At 38.8% G+C, this 20,857-nt stretch overlaps 1 protein-coding gene and 1 pseudogene across 1 annotated transcript; one reads left to right on the top strand and one right to left on the bottom strand.

Annotated features, from left to right (window-relative positions):
• Nucleotides 1-949: 949 nt before the first annotated feature.
• Nucleotides 950-3,019, top strand: LOC139855208 (uncharacterized). Its single transcript, XM_071844447.1, has 2 exons — nucleotides 950-1,704; nucleotides 1,996-3,019. Exons 1-2 carry the CDS (start codon nucleotides 950-952, stop codon nucleotides 3,017-3,019), a joined length of 1,779 nt encoding a protein of 592 aa, XP_071700548.1.
• A 1,867-nt stretch (nucleotides 3,020-4,886) lies between these two features.
• Nucleotides 4,887-20,857, bottom strand: part of LOC139855207 (uncharacterized) — a 59,820-nt pseudogene continuing 43,849 nt past the window's right edge.

Raw genomic sequence — 20,857 nt, 5'->3', positions numbered from 1 at the left:
GATGAAAACCTAGAGGTACAATGCTTCATCTGAGGATGCTTCATCTGAGATCCGGGTAAGCCTGAGGGCTCGGGTACCCGAGGGTTTACCGGTCCGTAGGGCTCCAATGTGGGTGTTGCGGGGCGGGTTCCCTCGTTAACCAAAAAAAAAAAAACCTAGAGGTACAAAGAATCAAAACAAACTGATAAAGGCCCAAAACTAACACCAAACTATAAAAATCTACGCGAAGTAAACTAACAAAACACAAAACCCCTAACAAATAAAAAGAATGCCTATCTCGACTAAAAGATGAAATTACACTCAATCTAAACTGTCTAACAGCAAAAAAAAAAAAAAAAAAAACACCTAAATCACAAAGAAAAGCAATATCTAAACTATCAATAATTAATGTGTGGATGATTCTATCGATTTATTTCAACTTTTTTTTTCAAACGACAACTCACATACTTAACACAAACTTATCCACGAATATGTTCACACTACAAGGAAAAAAGCTTTAGTGACAAGGGTTATTGGTCACTAAGTCAAGTTAGTGACTAAAATCCTAATCAAAGAAGTTGCTTTCAACCATTTTAAGAGCATATTCGAGGTACATAATTCGGATGGACCAAGCCTTGAAGGGCTGTTTTCTGAATTGATTACATCAGCGGACAACGAGCTCTTAGAAGCTCCTTTCACGGAAGGGGAAATTTGGGAATCGGTCAAATGTTGTGGTAGTTCGAAGGCCCCGGGACCGGATGGGTTCAACTTTGGTTTTTTCAAAAAGTTTTGGTCCATAATCAAAGATGATTTGGTAGGTGCTATCAACTGGTTTTGGGTTTTTGGCGAGTTTTCAAAGGGTTGCAATGCCTCTTTTGTTTCCCTTATTCCGAAGAAATCGGACCCGCTGAGTTTTAGTTATTATCGCCCGATTAGTCTTATTTGCAGTTATTATAAAATTATCGCGAAGATGTTGTCTTTGAGAATTTGTAAAGTGGTACCTAGTCTTGTAGGGAAGGAACAGAGTGCGTTTCTTGGGGGTAGATATATTCTAGACGGTGCGTTAGTTGCAAATGAAGTGGTCGAAGATCTTAAACGAAACAAAAAGCACGGCCTAATTTTTAAGGTAGACTTCGAGAAAGCCTTTGATTCGATTAATTGGGATTATCTTCTTGAAGTGATGAAATGTATGGGGTTCGGTACCAAATGGTGTAAGTGGATTTCCTCGTGTCTTAAATCGGCTACAATCTCCATTCTCATAAACGGGTCTCCGACAAGTGAGTTTAATCTTAAAAGGAGCGTTCGCCAAGGTGATCCCTTATCACCTTTCCTTTTTATTATTGCAGCGGAGGGACTTAATATCCTAACGAAAAAGGCGGTTGAGAGAGGGATGTATAAAGGGGTGGAGGTGGGTAAAGATAAAGTCGTCATTTCTCATTTGCAATATGCGGATGATACGATTTTTTTTGGCGAATGGAGTAGACGTAATGCGCGAAATTTAATGTACTTGTTGGAATGTTTTGAACGGGCTTCGGGGTTGAAGGTTAACTATAATAAAAGTCAATTATTTGGGATAGGCATTAGTAATGATAACGTGGAAGCTCTTGCGTCTTGGTGTTCATGTCTTGCAGGTCGGTTGCCTTTCATGTATTTGGGTATTCCCGTGGGTAATAAGATGAAGAAATTGAATGATTGGTCCCCGGTGATCGAGAAATTTAACAAGAGGTTAGCGGACTGGAGAGCAAAAATGATTTCATTCGGTGGACGGTTAACTTTAGTTAAGTCGGTTCTCTCTAGCCTACCTCTCTATTACTTCTCGCTCTTTCGTGCCCCTACTTGTGTGCTAAATTCTCTCGAGAGTGTGAGACGGAAATTTTTTTGGGGCGGGACGGGTTCTAACTCTAAAATGTCATGGGTTAAGTGGGAAAAAATCCTTCTTCCTCACGAAGAAGGAGGTTTAAATATCATGTCCTTAAAAAGTAAAAATTTAGCTCTTCTTTGTAAGTGGTGGTGGAGGTTTAAAACCGAAACTAACACTTTGTGGGTCGCCGTAATTCGTAGCATTTATGGTTCTAATGGAGGTCTTGTGCTTGGAAACGGGCTTGTCCGAAAACCAAACGCTAGCCTTTGGAATTCTATTTGTGTTGCAGGAAATCATGTGGACGGGTTAGGGATTTCTTTCTCTAAGTCTTTCATACGCTTGCTCGGGGACGGGAAAAGCACCTCTTTTTGGAATGACATTTGGGTGGGGAACGCAAGCCTCAAAGACAAATTCAAAAGATTATACAGGCTCGAGATTGACAAAGATATCAACATCAGTAACAAAACCGAAGAATTTAAGGGAGATGGGCTCGGCAATTGGGCCTATCCACCTATGGGACGAACGAATAGTGAACTAACTGAATTGCGAGATACTGTTCGGAACTTGCAGCTGATCGAAGATAAAAAAGACTGTTGGAGCTGGAATCTCAATTCGAAGGGAACATATATGGTCAAGGACTGTTCGGTTCTAGTGGACAAAGTCATCCTACCACGTGCGGTTAATTCAATTGAGTCGTTGCGAAATGGTTTGGTTCCAAAAAAAGTAGAGGTGTTTATTTGGCGGGCGAGATTAGGTCGTATACCGGTAAGGTTCGAGTTAGATAAACGGGGCATCGATTTGAACAGCGTGAGATGTCCGATTTGTGATGGTGACATTGAGACGGTGGAACATATACTTTTTTCTTGTCAAATGGCCAAAGACATATGGGCGAAAGTCCTTAAATGGTGGGGGTATAATTCGGCTTTATTCGGGTATGAGGATATTTTTAATGGTACCTTCGGCTACGAAGCACATGATCACAAAAGGAACCAATGGCAAGCGGTTTGTTGGGTGGTTTGTTACATTATATGGAAGAATCGAAATGCAAAGGTGTTCAAGAATAAGCTCGAGACGGTCCCATCTTTATTTAGCGAGGTTCAAGTTCTTTCATACGATTGGATTTCACGACGTTGCAAGGGTCATATTATGGATTGGCTTCAATGGTTCTCACAACCTTAGTTTCTCTCTTTTGTTAGTTGCAATCTTTGCAATTAGCTTAGGGCGGTGTAATTTGTTTTCTCTATTTCTTTCGTGATGTATTGTGTTGTTAAGGTTGCTCAGTCAACCATGTACTACTCGTGATTGTTTAATATAAGTCCTTCTTGCTTTTCAAAAAAAAAAAGTTAGTGACTAAAATAGGTTGGTCATTTCTCATTATTATTGATCCGTTATAGATATTATTAAAGACCAAAATATTAAAATTGATCAATATAGTGATCATTTATTTGGTCACTAATATCATATAATAATCAAAATTTAGTTATAACTTTTTTAATGATAACTAAATAGCACTATTAGTGATTAAATAATAAGTCGTTACTAAAAGATTGTCATAAATAATCATTTTTCTTGTAATGTAATGACGAGACTTGAACTCCGATCTTTTTGGTTGAAAGACTCCTCGAGTACCGTTAAACGTTAAGCCCTTTGATAACTTTTTTCTTTTTATCGGCCATTTTCCATAAAATTGGAAATCGTAGATGTTTACACTTTTAAGTTATGGAACCTTCGTGTGTATATATATATATATATATATATATATATATATATATATATTGTATATATCGAATCTATAAATTTCTTGTATTATTTGTCCTTGAAAAATAAACAATATAAAATTCTTGATCATTCACATATTATTATTATTATTATTATTATTATTATTATTATTATTATTATTATTATTATTATTATTATTATTATTATTATTATTATTTTTTTTTTTTTTTTTTTATTTATTTTTTTTTTTTGAAAAGCAAGTTGTTGGCATCGAATACTCTCATTTGCCACGCACGCACGCGCTTTCAGGCAGGAAACCCGAACCGCATTACAGGGATCCAAATCTTATACCGTCCCGAGGGGCAGGCGGTCGGACCTGGTTCCTGAATACGGGTCGGTAAAACCTTCCCCGGGGCAATTCGGCTTACAGGAAATAAATTCCACGAATATTTTTAAGGGGAAGGACTCGAACTTGAGACCTCCCCACCACCACCACCACCACCACCACCACTACTAGCAGTAGCTTAAGACCCGCGAATTCGCGGGGTTTTTTTAGGGACGAATTAAATATCAAATTGTAGCAGTAATATGATTTCATATAGTATTTTTTTAGGTTGTTTAGAAACCAAAACAATATAAGAGAAAACAAAGTATTCTTTTTCCACCATTTTCTAATACATTAACATTGACGTCTCAAAAATGTTTGGCTCTTCAAATATGCGAGTCTTCATGTCTTTCAATCCACTTATAAGATTGTTAACCTTAATAACCCAGATTCCAATCCTTATATCACCACTTCGTCACTGTGTAGTCGGCCCATCATAAAAAAATTTCTCCATCTACATTTAGATGAATGGTATAAACTTGAAGTAATTCGTACTCCGCTAACAAAGTAGCAGACAATTTTCTCAAGTTCTTTATGGAATATCAAGCATAAACAATTTTGGCCTAAATGTTTCTTGGATCAACATAATTAAGCATGTAGAAGATAGCCATCACATGTACCCTATAAGGAGGCGGAATGAAGAAAGGAAAGGGACAAGGGTGGTCTTGTTTATCGAGCATATTGATAACCAGTAAGATAAATTAGCCGAAGAGGACATACCTTGGAGCATGGATAAGCCGGTAAGCTTCAGCCCCATTTTTAGGGCTTTTTGAGCTTATAAGCTTAAGCCCATAAGCTATAAAAATAAGCTAATCCAAATATCCCGACAATTAATGGAATTCAGCTTTTCTCCGTTAATAATATATAAATCGATGCAGTTATGTTATTAATCGTATAATCGGTTTAATAATAAAATTCTAAAGATCATCAAGAGGACGAGATTTACCCTTCTAAGGATGATAAAATCCCTTTAAGCACCGAGTTTAACGCTCTTGTAGCCGTAGCACCGAGACACATGAAAATAAAAAACAAATATATGAAAACTGGGTTCACCCTACAACATCAGAATATAAGCAGGTTTAGTATTCATATAGCCAAAAAGGGTAGTATTCGAAGAATAAAGATCCCATGAAGAGTATTCTTTACAAATCATGACATTTTATGATAAAACCAACATTTTGAGCAGGGATTAAAATATACTTGTACATTAGTAATTTTGGACCAAGCTTGTCAAATTCAAAGAAGAGCCGTATTCAATCCCCACCGACTACACTTTGAGGTCTTGCCTTTTAAAAAAAAATAATAAATAAATAAATGATAATGTATGAAACTTAACACCAGAAACTTATGGATTTTGTTACAAACCTTACAATGAATAGCCTCACATGCACATCCTGGATAAAGTAGTGCAAAATATTAGTATGAGAACAACTTGAAGAGATTGCTATAACGAACTCTGTTGAACTGGTAGCAAACTGGAACCACCTGAATGCCATAATCAAAACCCATAAACTCATCAAATATAGTTTAAAAAAAATGCGTAAAACTACAAAATACAAAGTTTCTTCAACAAAATATGCACCCTAAACAAAAAAAAATGCAAACTGAAAGCGCATGTCAACTGGTGTATAGAAGTAAATTCGCTTAGCTTCACAATAGATTAGATATGGTCAACAATTGTGCAGGAATAAAAAAAACTTTGCATCAGAGAACATAGAACCCCTAATTTTGAGAGTTACGGTAAGAAAGTTAACTACAAATGTGTGTCTGTCAGCACATTCTACACTTATTCATTAACTCATCTATAATCAAGTATGTACTACCCTATAATAATGATGATACATCAGAGTGAGACACAATGTGCTCAAATCTTCCATCAACAGGCACCAGTGATTTTACGACGGGTGGAAACCTGCCACATCTGCAATCATAATACGCCAAATAGGAGTTCGGTCACTTAGAAGTTTTTTTTATTGATAATACTTGAAAGGTTTTCGCTCAACAATGTGGTAGAGGCGACCAGGTGCATATAGCCTTCTTGGATCTTTGAGTTTTCTGTCCTCCGATGTGCATGTGTCTGTTACACATCTTAAGCACAACAAACATGGTGTGACGCCCCTTACAAAACTGTAAGACCCGATTATTTATTTTACAGAAATGTATTAGAGTGCATGAAGTGTGGGGAAAATTGTGTGAGTAAACAGAAGACAGAACCTGTTCAGCCCTTCGTGCGCGCCGCGCAGGGGTAATGGTGCGCGCCGCGCACTGTCCCTGCGACAGAACCCCAGTTTTTCTGTTTTGAGTTTAATGAAGGGCATTATGGTCTTTTCACTTGAGGGTCGGTTTTAGGCCACAAAGGCAGATTGGTGGACTCTTTCAAGTCCACAATCTTATCTTCATCTCTTCCACACACTCTCAAACCCTAGAGTGAGAAATAGAGCTTAGAGAGAGAAAGCTTCATTTGGGGAAGAAGGAGCTTGAATCAAACGAAGTTGCAAGTGTTAAAGTTGTTCACCTTGTTCACGGCTACGTTGTGGTGGTATTGGTAAGCTCTAACTCCGAGTTTTCATAGTTTGATTTAGTGTTCATAATTGGGGTTTTGAAATGGGTGTTCTTGAAATAAACCCATTGGTTGTTAATTGGATGTTTGAGCTAGTAAATGGTGTTAATAACCATTGTTGGTTGGTTTGGGTTTGTTAATGAAGATGATTAGTTGTTAATCATGTTTGGTTGTTGGAATCACTAGTTAATTAAGATTATAAGTGATTAGAAGTGTAAACTTGCAAATGGGTGTTGACTTGAGTTTGGGTCAAAATGGATTTTTGTGTCCTAATGATGCAAGTAAGTGTTATGATGTTGAACCTTGAGCATAAGGGGGTGTTTGAACATAATCATTAGTTAATTTTGATTATGGGTGTTTTGGGCGAGTTTTGACTTAGTCAAAGTGATGCATGTGCAAATGGGTCGATATTGCACTTATGGTGTTTTGTGTATAAGCTAGTGTATTTAGCTTATTCGGTTGTAAATTACTTAGGTGATTTGCATCGGACGATTAGGAGCTCAAGCGGAAGTTGCCTTACTTGAAATCAATGTGAGTGGAATATTTATACATGTATGTATGTGGTTTATTTACTCGTACGCGATGTGGGCCTTTGGCGCCACATCGTGAGTGTTGGGCGTTATGTCACAAATTGGTGGCTTATTTGGTATTCGGGTGAAGAGAACTACGGGTCGGTAGTATCTCGCTAGGTGTCTCACGAGTCGGTGACACCTCTTGGAGGTTTACAAGTCGGTGACCTCATATGTATTGACGGGTGGTGCACTAGTCGGTGACACCCCATAGTGTTCACAAATCGGTGACACTTGGTGGTACTTCACAAGTCGGTGATGCCACATGGCGTTCACGAGGTGGTGACCCATAAGTAATAGTGGTGATTCACAAGTCGGTGACACCTTATGATGAGTCACAAGTCGGTGACATTTCTTAGTGATCACAAGTCGGTGACACTAGGTGGGGCTTCACAAGTCGGTGATGCTACATGGTGATTCACAAGTCGGTGACACCATATGACGAGTCACAAGTCGGTGACATGGTACGAGTGAGACTCGATGATCTTGGTCGGCTACAAGTCGATAGTAGTAAGCGGTGAACGGTTAGCGTGTTTATGCCCTTTTATGTTTAGTATATTATCGTGTTGAATTATATACTAACGTTGTTGCTAGTCGTGTGTTTGTTGATGCTAACTCGTTTGTGCGTTGTATGTAATGGTTTTGTAGGTGGATGCGTGTAGGTAAATTACATATGTATATGTATAAGTATTGCATTCACTAAGCATTAGCTTACCCTCTCGTTGTTTACCATTTTATAGGTTCCGGCGTGGATAAGGGTAAGGGCATTCGTTCGGACTAGAGATCCCGCTTGATGCTAGGGGACGCTTTTGGCTTTAGTAGCTCTTGGAGTTTGACCGATAGTTGGGTAGTTTAATCCCAAACGCCATGCTCATTGTGTAGTTTGGAACTTAAACTTTTTGGTGGTCGAAACTATAAACTTGTATTTTGGGTCGTGTGGGCCTCGCTTGTAAAACATCGTTTTATGTTTGATTCGTGTTAGTCTTACATATATAAGTTTGCCGTGAAAAGCGTTCGGTCTAAATATGTCGGGAAGTGGTCCATATTTTTACGAGTTAAAAACAATTTGATCAGAGCCTGGAACGCCTTGTGCGCGCCGCGCACTTTCAGTGGAGCGCGCCGCGCACCACACCTGAGCAGCAGCTTAAATTTTTTGTTTCTGGGGACTGTTTTTGGTCGGTTATCGGGTTGGGTTGTTACAAGTGGTATCAGAGCATGGTCTAAAGGATTTCGGTGACTTGAGATTGGCGCCTAGACTTAGACTTTTGGGTGTGCTATTATGCTGGACTTGTAGGATTGCGGGTCGGTTCGGGATTTAGTTAGTGCCTTAGAGAATGGGTGAACTAGCTATGTATAGATTATGTTGTTATTAATCGTGTTGTTTGCGTTGAATATCTATCGAGATAGTTGTTGTATTCTTGAGCTCGGCATGGCGTGTGAGCGTAATAATGCTTCGCGACCATTATTACAGTTGCAAGCCAAGTCATGCAAGTGATGTACAACAAGTGTTGAACTAGATGGGATGTACGAACTGTGGCATATTATATGTTTGTGAACGATTGATCGTGGTGGTGTGTGTAAGTTATTCATGTTGTGTTCCTAACCGAGTTCATTTCTTAGAATGACTACAAGGAGCAAACAAGCCAACGAAGATCAAGACGAAGACGTTGAGTTCACGGCTAAGGTTGAGGCCATCTTTAAACGTCAAAAAGCGGAGTTTCTCGAGGATGTTAGAAAAGTTTTTCGGGAATCGGTTGATGGGCAATTAACCGATCTAATTGATGAAAGGGTGAAGGTTGTAATCGAGGAAGCGCTTGACGCTAGAAATATTTATCCCCGAGGCGAAGGGAGTGAAGGAAATGGGAGGCGGGACTTCCATTACAAAAACTTCAAGAATGCACAACCTCCTATGTTTAATGGGGTAAGGGATCCGTTGAAGAGTACATGTTGGGTTTTAGACATCGAGGGGGCTTTCCGTACTAGTGAATGTCCTCCCGAGAAGAAAACGAGGTACGGTTCTAGTATGTTATGTGAAGAAGCCAAGTTGTGGTGGGATGACAAGATTCAATTGTATGGCGAGGAACAATGTAGGAGCTTGTCATGGGATGAGTTCAAAAAGGAGTTCTTTGATGAATACCGAACTTCTTACCTTGATAGAATCCGGGACGAGTTACACAATTTACGACAAGGTTCGATGGACTTGGTTACTCTCAAGTCTACCTTCTTGGCAAAGACCCGTTTTTGTCCGGAGTATGTTGGTGACGATCACAAGTTGATGAAAGATTTCTACTGTACCATGAATGACGAGTTGAAGGGTAAGATTAGTCGGGGAATGGCTAAGTCTTTTGAAGAGTTGTTTGAGTTGGCGCGGGGTTTCGAACCAGAGGTGTCAAAGCCAAGTGTGTCCGATGTTAGTAAACGAAAGTTCGAAGCGGCGACGTTTTCGAACAAGAAGAGTAAAAGCGCTACCGAAGGTGCCAGAAGCGTAAAGATGAATGACACGGGTGGTTCTAAATTCGCGTGTTATAATTGTGGGCAAACGGGGCATAAGTCTCGTGATTGTCCGTCGGGTAAGGTCACATGTTTTAAGTGTCGGAAGGAGGGACACCGAAAGTCGGAATGTCCCGAGTGAAATAGTGATGGAGCGCGAAAATCTAGCGACGCTTGATTCAGGTACTATTCGATTTTAGTACTATCTTTATGCGGGTGATTTTGGATAATGATTGAGTTTATCCATGTGTTGTAGTGACTAGCTAGGTCGAGTTAGTCCATTGCGGATTGATTAGCCATGTCGGGTTAATCAATTGGATGTTAGATGTTGACCGAGGCGGGTTAACCAAGCGAGTTTGACTAACCGGGTCAGGTTAATCAATTAAATGATAAGTGTTGACCGAGTCAGGTTGACCTAGTATGTTTGACTTAACCAAGTCTGGTTAATCAATTGTTGTTAGGCGTTGACCGGGGCGGGTTGACTAAGGGTATTTGACTAACCGAACCGGGTTAATCAAATTGTTTTTAGGGGATTAACCAAGTCGGGTTGACCGAGATAGTTTGACTAACCAAGTAGGGTTAATCAATAAGTTGTTGGGAGTGTTGACCAAGTCGGGTTGACCAAGTGAGTTTGACTTAACCGAGTCGGGTTAATCAATTTGGTGATAAGTGTTGATCGAGGCGGGTTGACCGAGCGTATTTGACTAACTGGGTCGGGTTAATTAATTCTTGTTAAGGGTTGGCCGAGGTAGGTTGACCGGGCGAGTTGGAGGCCTAACCGAGCCGGGTGAAACCGTGATTTGATTAGGGGGTTACTTGTATTGCGCTCCATAAGGTTTAGCGTAGTAATGGTATGCCGTTCGAGAGGCGTTCACGTTGACTTTGTATGTGTGCGAGTATAGTCATGGTGGTTGACTATCTTTGTTTGTGTGTAAGTGACCGCGTTAACGGTCGAGACGGTACGGGTAGGGTATAAGTCTTGGTGGCACCAAGCATCGCCATTGTAAGTGAAAGTTTGCTAGGCCTGCTTTGTGTCCTAGGTAGATCTCGACTAGCAGTTGATTGCTATGGAGTTGTGGCGTTGAGCCATAATGTTCATTGGGTTTGGGTGACTTCGAATAGTCAAGTGTCATATAACGTCGAGGATGGACCCCGAAAGGGGCAAGTGAATGAGACTCGGTGGTAGTAATGGGAGTTGCATAACACTACGTCAGGTGCCCTCCATATACCTGCAAGTGGAATGCTTCACTCCGGTGGTGTGATTACTTTATACTTGGGTACCGGTGAGGAAACCCGAAGGTACGATCATGGTTTATTGCGATGACTAGCGGGCGTTGACGTTTAGCCGATTCGGAAGGACTAGGTTCGAGTATCTTGTGGTAAGTCCGCGGAAAATTTTGAGTATGACCGACGTTGGTACCGGTCATGTATGTTGTGGAATGTTGAAATTTCGCAAGGTATTATCATCTTGACGATGATAAGGTAGGGTTAAAACCCTAAGTGGGGGAGTATGTACCCGGAGGGTACGATGCTTCTTTGGTTTGGTAGGCGTGTTTGAGCCATTTGCCGTAAGTTATCTCGTTTTGAGAGCCAACTAGAGACGTAGAGTGTTAGTTTGGACTGTCTCATGTAGGGGCATGTTAGGATAGAGTGCGTTCGGGAACGAACTCTCTAGAGTATTGGCGATGGGCGTTAGAACTCTAAGTCGTGAGTTGGAGTATGCCAAGGAAATCATAAAGGTTAATTGTGCAATTGGAACGTTGCATGGTGGTAAAGTGTGATCGATAGGATGCACGGTGGCCTCAAAGGTTCCGAGATTGTGTGAGAACTCGAAGACTTGTGGAAAATGAGTTGTTTTCATTTGCGATGAGGTTTATATCGCGAGGACGCGATCCAATTTAAGTGGGGGAGAGTTGTAAGACCCGATTATTTATTTTACAGAAGTGTATTAGAGTGCATGAAGTGTGGGGAAAATTGTGTGAGTAAACCGAAGACAGAACCTGTTCAGCCCTTCGTGCGCGCCGCGCAGGGGTAATGGTGCGCGCCGCGCACTGTCCCTGCGACAGAACCTCAGTTTTTCTGTTTTGAGTTTAATGAAGGGTATTATGGTCTTTTCACTTGAGGGTCGGTTTTAGGCCACAAAGGCAGATTGGTGGACTTTTTCAAGTCCACAATCTTATATTCATCTCTTCCACACACTCTCAAACCCTAGAGTGAGAAATAGAGCTTAGAGAGAGAAAGCTTCATTTGGGGAAGAAGGAGCTTGAATCAAACGAAGTTGCAAGTGTTAAAGTTGTTCACGGCTACGTTGTGGTGGTATTGGTAAGCTTTAACTCCGAGTTTTCATAGTTTGATTTAGTGTTCATAATTGGGGTTTTGAAAAGGGTGTTCTTGAAATAAACCCATTGGTTGTTAATTGGATGTTTGAGCTAGTAAATGGTGTTAATAACCATTGTTGGTTGGTTTGGGTTTGTTAATGAAGATGATTAGTTGTTAATCATGTTTGGTTGTTGGAATCACTAGTTAATTAAGATTATAAGTGATTAGAAGTGTAAACTTGCAAATGGGTGTTGACTTGAGTTTGGGTCAAAATGGATTTTTGTGTCCTAATGATGCAAGTAAGTGTTTTGATGTTGAACCTTGAGCATAAGGGGGTGTTTGAACATAATCATTAGTTAATTTTGATTATGGGTGTTTTGGGCGAGTTTTGACTTAGTCAAAGTGATGCATGTGCAAATGGGTCGATATTGCACTTATGGTGTTTTATGTATAAGCTAGTGTATTTAGCTTATTCGGTTGTAAATTACTTAGGTGATTTGCATCGGATGATTAGGAGCTCAAGCGGAAGTTGCCTTACTTGAAATCAAGGTGAGTGGAATATTTATACATGTATGTATGTGGTTTATTTACTCGTACGCGATGTGGGCCTTTGGCGCCACATCGTGAGTGTTGGGCGTTATGTCACAAGTTGGTGGCTTATTTGGTATTCGGGTGAAGAGAACTACGGGTCGGTAGTATCTCGCTAGGTGTCTCACGAGTCGGTGACACCTCTTGGAGGTTTACAAGTCGGTGACCTCATATGTATTGACGGGTGGTGCACTAGTCGGTGACACCCCATAGTGTTCATAAGTCGGTGACACTTGGTGGTACTTCACAAGTCGGTGATGCCACATGGCGTTCACGAGGCGGTGACCCATAAGTAATAGTGGTGATTCACAAGTCGGTGACACCTTATGATGAGTCACAAGTCGGTGACATTTGTTAGTGATCACAAGTCGGTGACACTAGGTGGGGCTTCACAAGTCGGTGATGCTACATGGTGATTCACAAGTCGGTGACACCATATGACGAGTCACAAGTCGGTGACATGGTACGAGTGAGACTCGATGATCTTGGTCGGCTACAAGTCGGTAGTAGTAAGCGGTGAACGGTTAGCGTGTTTATGCCCTTTTATGTTTAGTATATTATCGTGTTGAATTATATACTAACGTTGTTGCTAGTCGTGTGTTTGTTGATGCTAACTCGTTTGTACATTGTATGTAATGGTTTTGTAGGTGGATGCGTGTAGGTAAATTACATATGTATATGTATAAGTATTGCATTCACTAAGCATTAGCTTACCCTCTCGTTGTTTACCATTTTATAGGTTCTGGCGTGGATAAGGGTAAGGGCATTCGTTCGGACTAGAGATCCCGTTTGATGCTAGAGGACGCTTTTGGCTTTAGTAGCTCTTGGAGTTTGACCGATAGTTGGGTAGTTTAATCCCAAACGCCATGCTCATTGTGTAGTTTGGAACTTAAACTTTTTGGTGGTCGAAACTCTAAACTTGTATTAAACTTGTATTTTGGGTTGTGTGGGCCCCGCTTGTAAAACATCGTTTTATGTTTGATTCGTGTTAGTCTTACATATATAAGTTTGCCGTGAAAAGCGTTCGGTCTAAATATGTCGGGAAGTGGTCCATCTTTTTACGAGTTAAAAACAGTTTGATCAGAGCCTGGAACGCCTTGTGCGCGCCGCGCACTTTCAGTGGAGCGCGCCGCGCACCACACCTGAGCAGCAGTTTAAATTTTTTGTTTTTGGGGACTGTTTTTGGTCGGTTATCGGGTTAGGTTGTTACAAAAACCATCGTGTACGGATCGTCAACAACAGGATCATTACAAGGTCAAACACTATATGCTGTTTGAAAACCAATTTTGCATTCATGAAAAGATAGCGTTTTACAAAAGATAATGTGCTTGCTATGAATAGAAGCGTTTACACAAGTATGTGACCCAAAGGTCGTTACAAAGCCATTGTTTGAAAATAACGTAAGTTACGAATGCAACATAAAAGTTCCATGATTGAGACATCTCTAAGTAAAGCAGCGGAAATCTAACACAGCAGGTCCGTAACAGCAAGTCTATAACACCAAGACAGCAAGTCTAACAGCGGAAGCAACAACGTCTAAGCACCTGAGAAATACATGCTTAAAAAGTCAACACGAATGTTGGTGAGCTATAGTTTGTCTGTAATCAGTAATGTAATGTAGGCTACGAGATTTTAGTGCCTCAAACCATCATTTCAAATTAGTATTTCAAATCAGTATGATAAAGTATATGCTTATCCGTGGGCACCCGGTAACTAACTTAACGTAATATTACCCCCTAAAAGTACACTTGACAAGTGCGTAAGTTTACGAAGTATTAAACACCCGTTAAATGCTAGCGCGACTAGCCTGAGTGGGGATGTCAAACCCTATGGATCCATATCTAAGATTCGCGTTCGCGGTTAGGAAACCAATGATTAAACGTTACCAAGCTAAGGGGAATGTTTATACCATTGTATAACCCACACATATATAAAGTTTAAGTACTCGTGCCTAGTATGTAAAACGTAAAAAGTGCATGTATTCTCAGTCCTAAAATAATTAAGGTAAAAAGGGATGCTATATAACTCACAGTGATAAGAGCGGTAAGGTCGATAATAAAAGTATGCAAGTAGTAAGTCGGTCCGAAAGGTCGTCAACCTAAGTCAAAGATTACTAAGTCAGTATGTTGTCCCAAAAGGTTAGAAGTGAATAAATTAAGTTTAAGTGTCATCATTATCATCATTCATCATTATAAATGCTAAGTAAGTTTGACAAGAATAGAGATCGAAACAATAGGCTGACTTCGGTCAACTGCTACGACCTCTATACAAAACGAAAAGACGCGTAGTCAGTGTCTATGGCTCCGTATATGAGTCCACTAACGGCTGACCATTTTTCAGAACCTAACTCGTCTTCGTTTGACCGTGGCGACGGTTTAAGTGCGAGTAGGTCCGAATTTTCAGCACAACATTACAAGGGTGTAGTGATTTTGAAAAGGCCATAAATCCCAAACCGTAACTCGGATTGAGACGAGTCTTAAACGGAAAGTCATATACTCGAACCAGGCTATCTGAAAATCAACTTTTACAGTAGCCCAGGAGCCTGATCAGATCCCAAAAATAGTAAGCAACGTGCTCCAGTGGGGTTCTTAGTGCTTGATGCTCATCACAGTTCTCATCCTTGATGCTTGTAGCTTCAAGTGTATAACTCGTTGATGGGTTAGCATCACCTTGACCAAGATTCTACCATCAGCACACAATATGTTAAGACCAAGTAAGAACACAACTCATTTAAGAGTCTTAGATGGATGATGAACCAAGGTTACATCATATCCTTAGTCTTAACACAATTACAAGTTACATTTTCAACTAAAGCTACAAACTTTACTTCAATCAATCAAGTATGAACATAATCTAAGTCAAATAAAGTGATGGAACCCTAAGCTAGAGAGCTTGGATCCTTTTCACACAAGTTATAAGGTCACAAAGCTAGAAAGCTTGAACCTTTAGTGTTCTTGAAGACCTTGAAGCATAAAGCTTAGATCTTTAAGTTACATGAAGACCATAAACACAAGTTTTGATCTTTATAACAAAATAATGAGATCATAAGTTAGGAAACTTAGATCCAACAAAAAATATGAAGATTCAAGCTAGAAAGCTTGCATCTTGGTTGTTCTTGAAGATCTTGAAGCATAAAGCTTGGATCTTTAAGTTACATGAAGACCATAAACACAAGTTTTGATCTTTATAACAAAATAATGAGATCATAAGTTAGAAAACTTAGATCCAACAAAAGATATGAAGATTCAAGCTAGAAAGCTTGCATCTTAGTTGTTCTTGAAGATCTTGAAGCATAAAGCTTGGATCTTTAAGTTACATGAAGATTACAAACACAAGTTTGAATCTTTATAACAAAATAACAAGATTAAAGTTAAAAGATATAGATCTACAAAGTAGGTGAAGATTCAAAGCTAGAAAGCTTGAATCTTCCATGTTCTTGAAGGATTCAAATCTAAGTTTGAATCTACAAGATGTAATCCAGATCACAGCTAAAAAGCTAGAACCATGATGATGATGATGAAATCGTGAAAGTGAGAGGAAGAAGAAGAAGAAAAATCAATTACTTACACTTTTTAGAGAGAGAAGAACTAGAGAGAGATTAGAGAGTGAGTGTGTGTAAATTACAAATGAAAGCAAGTGTAAAATGGATGAAATAAGGCTTGTATTTATAGGTGGTGAGGGTGTGGGTGGGTGGTGATGGCCGTGATTTTCAAGGGGGACAAGGGGGGACAAACTTTTGCTTTTTGGTTAATGGTTGTCTAAAGTTGGTGCTTATGTTAGGATCTCATGCAACATTAAGGATAATACTTGAAAAAAATGCTAGCATGTTCCCTCTAATAAATGGGAATTTGTCTTACTTATTAATGGGTCACTAGCTATTAATAATTGGGCTAATTAAATAGTTCACTAACTAGTGTAGGGTGGGCTAAGGTCCAACAAGGTAGAAAGTCCAACAAGACTAACTAGTAAGCATAAGTAAATTACTACGCGTAATTAAGCATCCAAAAACCCAAGTAATTATTATTATAAAATAATAATTAAGATTTCGTAGTCATAATATTCCGATTACGGCAAAAGTTAAACGTGTACGCAGTACGCAGTTTGTTTGAAACGTCAAGTGACACTAACGGTCATAAAGGCTTCCGGTGATCAAGTTAAGTATCCTACGTACTCAAAGGCACGTTTTAACATATAAATGAAAGTAAACCACGTGTATTAAGATTTCATAGTATAAGATAGCACAGTATGCACAAATACGCAGTTTCGCAAAAACACAAGGCACAAAAACAAGTCGAAAAAGTCGGGTCGTTACATTTCACTTGTTAATGGAAATTTCGCCCCGAAATTTGAGGAGTGACTAAAAATGGTACCGTATTTAAATAAGAAGTAGCGTATCAAAGTTCCGAAAGATTCGTGGGCTCAAAAGTGAGCTATTTACCTTGAAAGGTACTCGGGCGTATAAAAGTAAGAATAGGTATACGCTATTAATTAAGTCTCTTGTCCTAAGAGATCAACAAATTAATTTTGTTTCTTGCTATCATGAATATATCATCCGAATATATACCCACAAAAGGAAATATGATGTTTTTAGCCTTACAGGAATCTTCAGTAAGCTGGATGCGTAAAATGCATCATGAATGTTATCAAACTCATCTAAAACATTGAACGCTTATGTCGCTATGCAAAGCTGACTGATAGAATGGGAAACATGGTGATCACAACATACTGCGTGTGAACTTATCCTTGGATGGAATGAAAACACATTTCCATAATGTAACTTTATCCTTTCAGTTACATGTTAAAGTTATGGTTAACATCAACTAGAACAACATATAGTTGCAACCAATGAAGGAAGGAATACGTAGAGTAACCATATCAGTGTCGTAGATGTTTTAAGCAGTCCTTTTCCAAGAGGATAACAAGATTCCTAGATTCCTAAAGTATTCCACATTACATTTCCGAAAGAAATTCGCACGAAAGGTGTGATCTTTGAACTAGGGTGAACTCTTCGAGCGGTTTGTTCTGAATTTATCCTTATACTTAAGGGGATGCACGGATGAGAAGATATGTGAACCCTTGGTCATAAAGAACGGTTTACTCTAAGTGAAAAGAATCTCAAAAACGATTCCTTGTACCTCAACCTACTGATTCATCGGCCCGCGTTTTTGCCATGTCTAACCTTAAAAGGAACATTTTACGAGCGCAAAGACTTTCTAACAAATTTTATAAATCTGCCACCCAAAGTGGCTCAAGCATTTTTAACAAAGATTTTAATAGTAAGCTTCATCCCTAACGGGGGGGGGGGGGGGGCGAGAAGAAGTGTGATCCCTATATGGTGTAGTCTAATACGAAAACCTTTAATTAAATCAACCGAGGAAGTTTTGAAAAACCTTTAAACGTTCAATGTGACAACATGAACGGAACAAAGTTCCTAATAAATTTAGAAGTATGTATAACGTGTACCATTTTGCTCAAAACTATTTGTCTTAAGTTAAACAACTCAACAGAGGAGTGATTTTTAAAGAATTTGGATGTATAACTTGGTATGTACTAACCAAAATAAGTAAGGGTAGATTTATACATATATGATTTTATAAATCGCATAAGTGACAGAAAATTTTTTAGTACTTTCATTTGTCCATAAATCTCGTGAGGACCGCACAAATAAGCAACGTGTAAAATTTTTGATAAACATAGTTTTTCGTATTTCAGAGGTTACGAGTTGAAAAAGATTGAGTGAAAAATCTTTGAATTGTCGGGTGACATGTTACTAGGTAATAAAAACTAATGAATTAAATGTAGTTTTGATAATTATCAGGACACAAGTCTTTGGGTCAAAAATGTTCACGTGCGAAGCCGTTGCTAAAAAGTGAGGTATGAAGGATAGAGAATGAGGATGAGAAGTTAATCGCTTATTGACTTTGCAAAATGCCAAACAGGTTATGACTAATACTAGAGTCGGAATGCTAATGGTGTTAGTATCGCTAGATGAGAATCTCTTGGAATAAGTCAGGACTTCGAGTTATGTAAGAAAGAGCATCGTTCCAACATGTGTGGCAAATAGTATCCTTGGGGCGACGCAATAATTTTGAATGGTTTAAGTGTTAGTGGATTCCCGAAGGCTCTGCATGACGTGATAGTAAGTGCCTTCATCACATATACACACACACATGAATCTCTAGGTTTCGACGGTTGTAAAGTCTTCACGATGACTTGGATACGAATAAGCAACGAAAAATTTTATATAATAAGCAACGAAAATTTTATCGAAATCGTTTTAGGTGACAATGTAAGAAAAGAAACGAAGTTCTTAGTAAACCAGGGTTATGTAGAACATGTACCATTCAAAGTAAAATATCTTTTGAATGAAAGATTTGGTTTGTAAAAGTGAAAGTAAAATTTCATATGTCTTAGTCAAAAATAAGTAATGATTTACTTTATTTTATATAACATATACGATTTCAAAAATTTGCACGAATGGCAAATAAAATAAATTTATTTTTATAAAACTTTGAGATGATCGTACCGTAAAATAGTGTGTGAATTTTTTTTTTTTTGGCAAACAAAATTTTCATATTTCGAAGGTTACAAGTTGGAAAAAGATTGATGAGGATTGAGTAAAAGATTTTTGAAAAATTTTGGGTGATATTTGGGGTAATAAAATCTATTGAATTTAAATATGGTTGATGACTATTAGTAGGGCATAAGTCCTTTGACCAAAGATGCTTAAGTGTGAAGTTGTTGCTTATAAGTGAGATACGGATGGGAGAGTATGAGGAGGAGAATTTACCACCCATTGATTTTGGAAAATTTTGAACTGGTATGACTAATATCGAAGCAAGAAGGATGATGGTGTGATTATCATCGATTAAGAATTTTCTCGGAATAAGTTAGGATTCAGAGTCGCATAAGAATGAGCATCAAATAAGATTCTTGGGTAGTATAGAATTTGAATTGCTGAAGTGACGGGATACAATTTCCTTTATGTATCGTTGTCCATTGTATCGGTTTCTTTCATGGTTAGAAAGTGAGCAGATTTGGTGAGGCGGTCAACGATGATCCAGATAGTGTCATAACTGTCTATTGTTTTCGGTAGCTTCGGGATGAAATCCATCGTCATCTCTTCCCATTTCCATTGTGGAATCTCGGGTTGTTGAAGTAACCCATATGGCTTTTGGCTCACCATCCTCGCGAGGTATACGAATAATCTTCTTACTATAAATAACTTTCGCTTTCATCCTTGAAAGCCAGTCCATTCCAACTATCTCATCAAAGCTTCCTAACTCAATGAGTATTAGGTTAACCCTAAAATTCATTCCAACTTTTACATCAAGCTTCCTAACTTGATGAGTATTAGGTTAATCTTAAGGTCCATTCCAACCAAATCTTATTATACTGCAGTGAAAATTTTATCAACCTTCTCAAATAACATCTGCTTGTGCGCAGTTAACTAATCCTTTCCAACTACTACTATAAAACTTCCAAGTTTTGTTGGCATGAGGTCATCTCCAAATGACCCACCTGTTAATTTTAAGGTACTACCTTAAATTACTCCTCTATCTCTGCCAGCTTACCATTAGCTTGTCCTATAGAATACTTAACTCTCATGGTTGTTAATGGATTATTAGTCATAACACTGAGGTTCTTAGATATAAGGTTTCTATCGCTCTAGTATTAAACAACTTCGAGACAGTAAATGTTGTGAAGAAATGTACCCTAACTAAAATTAGGATCTATGCGAGTCTCCATAACTGAGGTAATGATTGCTCTACCGCAGGTAAGTCCAAAGTTTTTCCTATTTGAGAACTGTTCCCTTAAGTGTCCAGGGTGTCTATATCTATAACATATTATCGGGTTATCAATCTGAAATCAAGGTCCTATTTGTACAATATCTGGGCGTGGTTATTCTTTCCCTACCTCTAACAGACCATAATGCGTATACTCAAGTGGTTCCTACCAAAATTTTCTTTGAATCACTTCATATTCCTCATGTAATAACATTGGGACTTCTGCATGATTTACTTCAATATAATCACGCTGGCCTGGCGTCATTATATTGTACTAATTCGTACGTTCATTCCAATATCGCTCCATATGGTCAACGTAACGTGATCACTTCAAGTTCTACTCAATTTCATCTAACGGTGCTTTTATCTATGCCATCTCAAAACGAAATCTACATAATTAATCTCATGATTATCTCGATGTGGGTGCTGAAATGTCCCGTTCTTATTGATTAAAAACTTTCCATATTAATTGATTTCGTTGCGAGGTTTTGACCTCTATATGAGACGTTTTTCAAAGACTGCATTCATTTTAAAACAAACCATAACCTTTATTTCATCAATAAAGGTTTAAAAAGCTTTACGTAGATTATCAAATAATGA

This window comes from Rutidosis leptorrhynchoides, chromosome 6 (assembly GCF_046630445.1).
Source record: "Rutidosis leptorrhynchoides isolate AG116_Rl617_1_P2 chromosome 6, CSIRO_AGI_Rlap_v1, whole genome shotgun sequence".
In the NCBI taxonomy this organism is placed as follows: Eukaryota; Viridiplantae; Streptophyta; class Magnoliopsida; order Asterales; family Asteraceae; genus Rutidosis; species Rutidosis leptorrhynchoides.
Note: the sequence above shows the minus strand (reverse complement) of the source record. Positions and strands in the feature narration are given on the sequence as shown.

Bases quoted from the DNA above. Each gene is read 5' to 3' on its own strand.
- LOC139855208 (XM_071844447.1), top strand. From the start codon at position 950: ATGTTGTCTTTGAGAATTTGTAAAGTGGTACCTAGTCTTGTAGGGAAG. The intron at 1,705-1,995 runs GTTAGCGGACTG...GTGGTGGTGGAG, and splicing joins ATCGAGAAATTTAACAAGAG to GTTTAAAACCGAAACTAACA.